This window comes from Sesamum indicum, linkage group LG2 (assembly GCF_000512975.1).
Source record: "Sesamum indicum cultivar Zhongzhi No. 13 linkage group LG2, S_indicum_v1.0, whole genome shotgun sequence".
Lineage (NCBI taxonomy): Eukaryota > Viridiplantae > Streptophyta > Magnoliopsida > Lamiales > Pedaliaceae > Sesamum > Sesamum indicum.
The window spans coordinates 514,347-525,800 of NC_026146.1; the positions used below are offsets into that span (position 1 = coordinate 514,347).

An 11,454-nucleotide genomic window follows, 5' to 3' on the forward strand; every position below is an offset into this window, starting at 1 on the left:
TGTTACCACTCATTGTTTTCTTCTCATGTATTTGCAGTCATTATTTAGACACATCCGTTGCATGAATGCTGTCTACTAATCCGGTCTGAGATATTACATGAACCTAAATTAAGGTCTTAGGCACTTTGCATGTCATTAGCTCACTCAATAACAAACGAGAGAGAGAATCTACCTTGCCTTGAGCTGTAACTTAAATTGTAGGTAGTTGTCCTGTTGCTACGGCCTATCGGCCGTCCCCTGCTCCTGCCCTCCAACAAGGAGGTCAGTCGTTGCCGCAAGCTTTAACATATTGTAATCTAAATGTGTAGGAGGAGTATGCCCCTCTTGCAACTTTTATCTTGCTTAACTTGTTGTTTATGTAAAAACAGGGACAAGACAAGGCAGTTGGGAAGGATTTAACTACAACGCAAGATGCGGAGATGGCTGTTGTTGATGGTATGTTTCTATCGATTTCTTCATTTACTAGTTATATGAGTTTGCACCTCTTACAACTTTATGTTGCTGAACTTGCTGTTATGTAAAATCAGGGGCAAAATGAGACAGTTTAGAAGGGTTCAATTATGATGCAAGATGTGGAGATAGAAGTTGCTGATGGCGCTGGATATTTAATCTGTATGTATATGAGTCCGCGTCTCATGTGTACTTGTTGTTTGTGTAAAAACAGGGGCAAAAGGAGGCTGTCGAGAAAGGTTTAAATACATTGCAAGATGTGGAGATGGTGGTTGCTGATGGTATGTTGCTGTTGCTTTCTCCATTTACTGGTTATATGAATCTACACCACTCACGACTTTATCTTGCTTAACTTGCTGATTATGTAAAAACAGGCCCAAAATGAGGTCGTTGACAAGGTTAATTACATCGCAAGATGTGGAGTTGGTGGTTGTTGATGGTGGTTAAAATATCAACATATATGAATGATAATCACTGAACAACAAACAACTACCAAAATCTTTTATATATATACATGCCGTGCTATAGTTTGGCGTGTGTGTTGAGATATTGACATTTGAACTATGCATTCCTTAACGCATGTCGAGAGATTGAATAGCAAGCTTGGCTGCAAGAATGGCCGTATTGTCTCTAACTAGTTCCACAGCTTTCTCCAGTCTTACCAGTGTATCTGTTACATCCATTGCTGTCAATTTTTCTCTCTGTAACTTGAGCAATTCTGATTTTGTTGCACCTGCCAAGGTGTGTAAGAGATAAGTAAGGTGCTCGTCTGGAAACTGGTAAATAAAAGCAGTAATTTGTATACGGTGATAAATGTTTGACCTGAAACAGGTTGAAGTGCTGCAAAAGAAACACGCTCGGCCACAGGTGGAATGAAATCTGTGTTGCAATCCAAAGATTGTTGGTTTTCCGCCCAAAATAGAGAATTTATAGTTTGAGTCTGCAACGATGCTTCCCCTGGGGCCTGTTATAAATAGTTCAAAGAACAACATTTATTATGGTAGTCAAGCAAAGGTCATCTCTTAAATACTAGCATAAACGAACACTCAACTTAGGTAAGATTGCTTTCATCCATTTAGGGCAATTAAAAAAGTGCCTTCTTCTCAATAACCTCAATGAAATGCACATGACCCAAGCTGTTCAACTGTCCACTTCTCTATTTCCAACCTCAACCAACCTTCTGAGCAAACCAAAAAAGATAACTAAATTTGCATATATGGGGCAGCATCCTATAGATCTAATAGATCAGTAGATTGCCTTTTGGGCCGCACAACTAAGGCCTTAGCCAACTATAAGTGTCCACCTACCACAGGAAACAGGTATAGTATTTTAGCCCTTCATGTGGAACAAATTACATGGAGTGGTGCCAGGCTGCAGCCATCTTTCTTTTAATGTTGGGATGCTGGGAAAACTAACAATGGTTACAGGGGAAAGGTACATTCCCATACAACTTGACAATAGTTAGAGTAATAGCCACCAAGCAAATTATATGCATAAAACGTGTTGTCTGCTTGTAATGAACATGTTTCAACTTCTTCCAAGAAATGAAAGTCTACAATCTGACTGGGAGGGGGGTTAGAGCAAGAACCTTCAACTTTATCTCCAAGCTATTTAAACTGTGGAGTGCTTCTTTCAATCCCAGAACTTTAGAACTTATTGCTGTTGTGCTGTGCAGAACATTGTCTTGCAGGGGTGTAACTTCACCTGTCAGGTAAGGTTGTACCTACATGGAGCTTACAAGTAAGCAATAGGCACTAGCACAAACAATTGCAAACATAACCATAGTGTTTGGTTTTGTTTTGGTGTTTTGAAGATAGAGAGACAAAAATAGAGATAAAAATGTGTGTTGGAGTAGATCTTGGTATGTTTGGATTTGTGTTTTGAGGTAATTTAAAATATTTTAAAATAAGTGGTATGGGTTTGATGTTGGGATTTGGGAGACAAAAACCATTGTTCACTATCAAATCATCTCTCCTTTATATATATTTTTATATATAAATTGTTGTATTTTTTAGACACAAAAATCATTGTTCATTGTCGAATCATGTCTCTTTTATATAATATATATCTATACACACTTTTATATTATATATATAAGTGTGTATATATATATTATATTGAAAGTTGAAAAACAAAAAAACATACAGATAAGGTGTATAAAACAAAAAATCAAATATTGGGTGTGTTTTGTCTTGTTTCAGGAAATGCCCAAAAATAAAACCAAACATAGGGAACAATTTTCTATTTCTTTTATAGACATTTCATATGAACCAAACAGTCACCAGCTTGAAAAAATTAAGGGTTAGATCGTCGTGGGAAAATGATAACAATAATGAGCAACAGCAACTCACAGCCTCTTTCATCAACAAAGATCAATGCCTAAGTTCCTTCTCATCCCAATAGGAAATACCAAGCAGGAACATACACACACAATATCTGAATGATCTAAATGATAATAACTAGTTCAAACCTTTCTGTGGTCCCTGCTATAATTGACTTTATGTTGTGTTTCCCTCGTTTATTCTTTGGCCTGATGAAGTGGAAAAGACAAAAGTTACATGTTTTTATCGTCAATATAGAAATCTTATAGATGGGTTACTCTTCTTTTAATGGTCATTTTTCAGTCTCCAGGACAAACAAGTCTAAGACTCGCTCACAATTGAGCATTAGATAGTTCAGTTGATCTGTTAGGAAGAAGCATAACAGAACCAAATTTTACTTTCCAGCAAAGCACGCAACATTTTTAAGTTATTCATATTTCGACAATTTAAACATATAAACCTATATCCATGAAGACAAAAGAAATTATTATTGGCTTCAATAAATATTGAAAATCTTAAGATATCCTGGCTATATCTTCACCTCAATATAACTTTAGCTATTACAATAAATCCATCTTAAATTGGGGCTAAAACAAAATGCATACTACCAACTTATTCACTAGCCAAGTAGGAAAATTTTGGAAGCAAAACCTATAGGATTTGCACTGTATGTAAATACATGTGCAGTCATATGGGCACACATAAAGATTATAAGGTGTATAACATTCTCAGGGTAACATCATAAAGAATTTCCCCAAAAATGGGAAATTTGGTAACTCAAAATGTTATGCTATCATGATTTATTTGGCAGAAGTCTGATGCTTTAGTCGTAGTTAAGTCATTAGATAGAAAGGCAGAAAGGCCATGTTTTAGATGCTAGAATTCCATAATATATCATAAAGGCCCACATTTATACTGTATCTAATCAACCATATCTATCAACTTAGATGCCATTTTCAACCAGTTCAACATCTTAACATAGTTAACTCATTGCTTCTTAATGTCTTTAGCTAAAGAAAGACTAGAATTATAACGAGAACAAGGTTAAATATAATATAGGCACAAAAAGCAACTTTTTTTCATTTTTTTTATTCACACTCACGCACCCAACACATGTACCCCCAAGGTTCATTCAAACACAAGACTTCCCATGGGAAAGTCAAGGGACAGGCAGAAAAGCAACCTTATGATAATTTCCTTCGGTAATTTCCATGACAAGGAAAACTAGTATAGTAGATAGAAGTCAAGCTGTAAGATAAGACTAATTGAACCAACTTTGGGCTCCCCTAGTCACTCACTGCTTAATGATTTCCACGACTTCATTTGAAGGGTTCATTTACTTAAAAAGACCTTGTGCAACCATTACAAGATAACAAGAGATGTACTTCAAACTCCACGCTGAAATTCTTAGCAAACAAGTGAGCCTTTATATTCCTTGAATTTATAGATTGTTGGACTTATATCTAAATGATTAAAGAACAATAATTGTAGTTCAACTAAGTCTATAGCCCACAAGCTCTGTTATGACCTAGAAGTTGATTGATGTTGTATAACCAACTCTCTGATGCATTTTGCACAAACTCTACCGTCATTCATAATTACTTTTCAGGAATTGTTCTCCCAAAATGAGAAAAGGCATATTTCTCTATATGGATTCTATGCATGGATCCCATAGATATGGAAATAGAATCAGATAGTGAATTCAGAATCCTATGCCAAAACCTACAGCCAACCATTTAACTAATCCTTACAATTACTTTTGTGCTGCATATTCATGAATTATTGAAGGATTTGAAAGGAAATATTGAAAATAGAATTGCAGATAAACTAAATGCATTATCATAAAAGTAGGGGAAAAAATCAATAGGGAATAGAAAATTAGAACATATGCTGTATGCAACAGGAAGAAATGTGACAATTCATTTGAAGTTTAGCCAATAATACATTATGAAAAATAAATTAATGGCAAAAAGAGACCTAAAAGAACGTCACTACAGAAGCTCTTGTGCAAGAAACTAAATATGACCTAATCCTCTACTTCAATGAAAACAATTCACAATTGGAAGAAAAAAATTGTCCTCTATAGCCATAAAATAGATTTGACTAAAATGAACAAGATATTAAGCGTTTTAAGGAATGAAGATGATGATTACTTCGTTCACATCTTCCAACATAATTCACTTTAATTTTTCTGGGTACTAAGTACATAACTAACAATAAAAGGTCAGGCCAATTTCTGTTCTCAACTAATATATTTAAAATGGTTTCAATACACAGGCATTAGTTTCTAAAGATATAGTATCCCCTTTATTTGTTTCATTGAATGAGTTTGCTACCTATTTGGCCTTTTAGCCTTTTCAGCTCGCGTGTCTTTTTTGAATAAGCACACATGGTGCTCATGTTTCCACAATTGAACCAACCAAACCAAAATTGAGAATGCGACATGTACAGAAACCAACCCAAAGATTTTTGTTTTTGTGATGGATGTTTTATTTTAAACACATATGGTTGATTTTGGTCTTTGGTTTCACTTTATTAAATGATACCAGTTATTGAATCACTTGGTATATTTTTTATATTTAATTTCTATACACATTTATATATTTGTTAGTGAATTCTTACACTCTTTTTGTACTCTTTTAGTTTCCAAAACAAAAATAATAAATAAAAGTCCAAGCATGATTTTTATAATTTAATATTTTCACTAATTACCATTTTTTATTTAGAAAAGATCAGTCAACCTAATTATCAACCTGAAAAACATAAAGATTATTTCAACCAAATTTCAAACAATTAATTCACTTTGGTACTTTGTTGCAATTTGGTGTATCTAATTCTCAACCAAATTTTTATCCGATCTGATGAAGTGACCACTTATAATGCAACTATCCTCAATGACATCTATAGTTACCATAGTTATAAAAGGCGCACCATGGCACACGGCGCAAATGGGCTTGCTCTTGGCAGTGGCGCCATGGCGCGCTATACCCAGCCTTTCAAAGGTTAGGATTGAATATTGGGTTTCTCCCGGTTCTAAATGAGGCGAACTTGCTGAAACCCAGCCTTTTTAACTTATTTTATTTAAAAAGAAATTAGAAAAAAAGAAGAAAAACAAAAAAAGAATAAAATATTTAATTTCTGGTATTTATATTTAATTGTTTGTACAATATTGATGTATGAATATATAATTTATTTGTGCAAAAATGCATCATGCTTTAAGATGGTGCACAAAGCGCGTGCACCATGCCCACGGCATGGCTCCAGGGCACCTTTGTAACATGATGAGCCATGGGCCTTTAACAACTATAACAGTGACTTTTTCTCATTACGATAGATTTAGCAACTATGATAATTACATTTCTCATTAAGGGAGCAATATTGTGGACACCTTCTAAGCACTTATTAATCCAATGTCAAACACGAAAATATATACTATTAATTTCACTTAAAGTTTTTCGGTTCTCATTATAATATTTTCTAATACAACCCTGATCAAGTATAACAATAAAAGTTTCCATTTGATATAAATGTTCCTTCAGTAAGGATTCAAATTAGTATATAAAAGAAAGTTTAATGTAAGCAACCATTCGAGCAATGTAAAGGAGATCCAAAATTAGTAGGTTATGATCATAGTAGTAGTTAAAGGCACATGGCGCAAAGGTGCCCTGGAGCCATGGCTTGTGCATTAATAAGCATGGCGCATGTTTAAAGATGTAATTATATATCTATACATCAACATCAATAATGCACAAACAATTAAATGTTGTTAGAAATTTGATTAGGAGATTTATGTATATTTCTTTTATTTGTACTTGATATTTTTGGTAGATTGATATGTTTGTAATTCTACTATAGTACTAACACTATATATTATATTTATTTAATTATTAAAAAATGCTGAGAAACCCTAACTCACACCCACGGCCGTACCCACGCAGCTCTAACTCAAGTCACCGTCAACACTGCGCCCACTGCCGCATGCAGCCCCTAGCGCCCGAAATTCCACAGCTGCGCTGCCTCTCTCTGTCGCCAGGCACCACCCATAAGTTTTTCTTTTAACCCAGCCGAAAAAGGGTTGGGCTTCCAGAAGGCGTGCCTTTCCACTTCCATAGCGAAGCCCAGCGCCATTTTCTGAAAATGGAGCTGGGCTTGAGCCTCACACTCCCAAAAAGGGTTGGGCTTGCTGAAGGCACACCTTTCCACTTCCATAGCAAAGCCCATCACCATTTTCTGAAAATGGAGCTGTGCTTGAGCCTCACGCTCCTTGCACCATGGTGCACGCCTTTAATAACTATGGTTATGATTCATCAAAAGCTACTTTAGTAGTTCTTGTCATCCAGAAAAGCTAAGTATCAGTGAGCTAAAATGTTATATAATCATCAGTAAAATTTGGTTTTCGAGTCTATGTGTCTTAATTTTTCTTTCAACTTACGTACAAGTTGAAAGAGAAATCTATTAGAGATATTATCGTTGTGTAAGCAACTATTACCAAGAAATGATAAATATAACAACATACAATAGTTTACCAAATAAATACTTGAATATTAGTTACCGTTTAATGTAAATGATGGTTTTCTAATAATGTTATATAATATCTCTAGTTCTAGATTTTAAGAGGTACCTATATAATCTTACTTTCATTTGACTACGTGCTAAAAGGAGTTGGTTGGTCGGCTATTGGAAGACAAAACAAATGATCCTTAACGTTCTAAAATATTAATGTTATGAAAGTTAAAGTATGTCCTAAGTAGCCCAAAATCGACAATATAATTTCATAAAGGTGCATGTATCTCTTCTTATCTCTTCAGAATGGAAATACATTTTCAAAGTTAAAAGAATTTTGCACAACTTATTCAACACAGAAGCAAACACTCATTGACAATACCATAGGATATTATAAAATATCCAAGAAAATCAAAATAATACATAAAGAAGAATGAGTATTATGAAGTACTAAGAGAAGGCCCTTAAAAGATTTTGCACCTTTAAAAGAGCCTCAAATAAGGATTTAAGTAAAAGATTGCCAATTAATATATGATTCAAAAATGAATCTTCAAAGGGGTTGCTTTCCTTTCCCATGATGAGGTCCATCATTTGTCTGTTTCAGACTTGCAACCATGTTAGAACTAGAAGGCTCAATATCGGCAATCCTACGATCAACCATTCCAATCTTCCTCTCCAATAGGCGAAGCATCTCATGCAATTCATTTGAATTGCTGACATCCACCTCTTCTTCGACCAGACACTTGGCTAGAAGTAGTTCCCTCTCCAGAGACTGAACTTTCCTAGTCTCTTTATCCAAATTCTTGGACAACCTAGACAAATTTTGCCTAAGAAATCCGGCTTGATTTACCATATTGTTTGTTTGGGAAGAAGAGGGCAAGTTTTTGAACTTTTGAATTACTTGGGATGCCGCATGCGGTGAGGGCCAAACTTCTGATTGAGTCCCATCTCCATTAATGACGATGCCACAAGCTTCAACGTCACATAGTGTTTTCAATTCATTCAATTTTTTAAATAAACCAGTCTTTCTTTTCTTAAATGTCTCACGTCGTGTACGTTCGTCAGCAATTAACTCGTATCTTATCTTTGATCGAACCATGGTAAAATTCTTTAAAGCTACAAAAGGCAATGAAGAATTTCAGGTTTATCTGGTGTAGAAAAATTTATAAATAAATGAAAAAGATGAAGTGTATATACATGTAAATATATGCAAGAGAAACTTAAATACGTTTATTGAAATAATATATATATATATATGTTCATAAATTTAGCATTATTATCATGGTTAATTCGCTTTACCTAGACAGTTGATTGCACTATGTATTATGTCCAACAAACTCAAATTCTGGCACAATTTGGCCTGATTTATAATATTACACATTCATCAACCCTTGACAAAAATTATATGAGCTATGGTCCCACAAGTTTATAGAAATAAGACTATCATATGACATAATAGATTACAAACCAAAAGATGCATCACTAGCGTGTTAGGTGCATTTTCTAGTATAGTCACCATTACGACAGTTACATCAATAGTGCTCCACCAAACAATCTGACTAGTTTATTTCTCAGAACTTTCATAATAATTTCATCTCTTCTCGAATAAACAATCTCTCAGTTAATCACTTATGGCTTTTGTATACAAGTACAAAGAACCTATATGTTGAAAATGTTTGGCCAAATAACACCACTTCATTCAAAATAGAGTAAAGATTTGCCCCCTATTGTCAACCCAAATGTAATTATTCTATAGCACTATTAGTTACTAACTGGACAACAAAAAATGACGCATTGCTAGCACAAGCTTGAAGTTCATCCAATCAACAATGAAAATAACAGATATAACACTAGAGTTCAGGCCCACAACTCCAAGTACCATTTCAACCAAAAAAGTGAAGACTAGGAAGAACAGTGAGATGAATAAGAGATATTTGCTATCGAAGATCCACTATTGGGATCCCAATTATTATTGGTACTATCTATGCTTCTGCTTGCTCATGCAACTATTATTGACCACAATCTTCGCTATACATTGTTATAGCAATTGCCCAAACATCATTTTCAACATAGGTCATACTACCTGATAGTAATACCACCTATCACGATGCTTACTCGAATTAATCATTGACAAGAGATGAGCTTGGCGACTTTAGGTTGCTTAAACAAAGAAAATAGTATCTTTTCCCCCTTACACTCTAAAGTATTATATTCTCCATTGTTGCTTCAAGTTCTAAGCGACCTTGACTACATCTTTTTATTGTTTCGAAGCAAAAGATGATGATTCTATTATGTTATGATATTATAAAACTGATTAGAACTCAAATTTATCGCAAAGGCTAGGTGAATATTTGTAGAAGAAATATGTAAGATGTAGTGAAAGAACTTACAATGTCAAAGGATTTCTGATTTAATTGTGACTTACCTGTTTAAATTCCAATAATTTTACTCGACCTACGCCCCTTATTGAGATTAATGCTCCAATTTCAAGTTGTTCAACCTACAAAGCACTCGAGAAAGGTTAGGTGAGTGCACAAATTGATACGGACAAAGATGTTAAAGCATAGAAACTCACTTTCTCTATTATGACCAAGCAACCATATCTAGCAGCAAATGATGTTTCTGATGATGTACCACTAGAGCCAATTGGATCTAACACAAAGTGCACAAATAGCTTATTCTTCCGAAATAAAGACTGCATTCGGAAAAGTAGGAGAAAGTAACATCAGTTGTTACCCACTAAGAGATTGGGCAAACAAAGATTAATGCATTATTTGCTTAAAAGTGAGGTTAGATCAGAGAGGCAGCCTTAATGTAATACCAGTGCTCAAAATATTCAACGCATAAGGAATTCAGAATATAATGTTTAAACCATGTACTACTATTAGCCCCTACAATACTAAATACTATTTCAATAAAGAAAGACAGACTAGAAAATATCTTGATGCATGGGATTTTTGAGGCCAAAAGGGTTGGATTCATGGGATATTATTATGATCCACACTTCAAGAACTTATTTCAACTTTTAGCCTAGGCAACAAATGAGGCTCTTGCAAATAAATCAAGTGTCTGGAATATCATAGAACATCAAAACTTAAGGGTAATGGAGAGGTCAAGAAGTACAAGAAGGAATGAAGGATGTCGAAGAAACTTTATTAATGAAGAGTTGAGCATCTTCCTATAGACACTTGCTGTACATCATTGATATAGAAGAGGAAGTAGAAGTAAAAATCAATCAACATGTCCTAGTAGTTCAAAGCTAACTATAAAATACCGCACACTTCTCAATGCATAATCACAAAAGTAAAAAGGGAAAGGAAAACATGGTTATCACATCTCCATTATCTTTAAGTGGTAAATTATGGTGGAGCAAAAACTAAGATTTTGTCAAATATCAAATTAATGAAGTCGTTTGTCCCCCTTACTTAAACCTTTATAAGTTGTGCCTACTATTTCTATAAGCAAGCTTCCAGTAACCATTGTGCCACATAGCCTATTTTACCAAAAGAATCCTCCATTTCCATCAAAATGTGATCTATGTATCAATTAAAGAGGAAAAGGAAACTTATTCTGATCTAGGACAAATATATTCAGATCTTATAGGTGTAGCTCGCACAAGGAACAAACTTCAGAATTAAGTTTGGTTCTGCACCTTCTAGGACTAAAAAGGTTGCAACATGTTGATTCACATTCAACTCAGTGGATTGGGGAAGAGGCTGACCAATTGTTGCAGTTTAATCATCATTAAATAGTGGGAAGTACATGGTATATAACTTTATACCTCCTCCAGCAGCGCTATATACCTTGCTTCATACAGATGAAGAGTTTTAGCCTCAGAAGGAACAAGAACCTGTGTACAACAGAAAATAAATATATTAAATCAACAAGAATGTAACGAGTTATCAAAAGTAGATACATAAGAAATGCAGTTAGTCCTTCATTTTGATGATTATACAGGAAAAGTCCTATACACATCTGCCAGATTTGTGGCTTTGGTTTTATATGCTTTTATATCCAACCTCGAGTTCAGCATTCTGGTGTCAGTTTCCAGTATCCCAAAAGTCCTAAAGACTCAGCGGAAGTTCTCTGTTTTCTTTTTAATTGTAATGCGTGCACCTTTACTTATAAGTGTATCTGTATTGGTACATCGCAGAACCATTACACCTGGAAATACAGCAGA

The 11,454-nt window shown here is 34.7% G+C and overlaps 1 protein-coding gene across 1 annotated transcript in view; it reads right to left on the reverse strand.

The window, feature by feature from the left end:
- Nucleotides 833-11,454, reverse strand: part of LOC105175466 — an 11,544-nt gene continuing 922 nt past the window's right edge. Inside the window, exons 2-7 of the mRNA XM_011097916.2 lie at nucleotides 11,056-11,124; nucleotides 9,850-9,969; nucleotides 9,700-9,774; nucleotides 2,039-2,173; nucleotides 1,273-1,414; nucleotides 833-1,183 (exon numbers count right to left, since the gene is read on the reverse strand). Of these exons, the coding sequence (XP_011096218.1) occupies nucleotides 1,023-1,183; nucleotides 1,273-1,414; nucleotides 2,039-2,173; nucleotides 9,700-9,774; nucleotides 9,850-9,969; nucleotides 11,056-11,124 (702 nt within the window). The 3' untranslated portion in view covers nucleotides 833-1,022. The remainder of the gene's footprint in view (nucleotides 1,184-1,272; nucleotides 1,415-2,038; nucleotides 2,174-9,699; nucleotides 9,775-9,849; nucleotides 9,970-11,055; nucleotides 11,125-11,454) is intronic.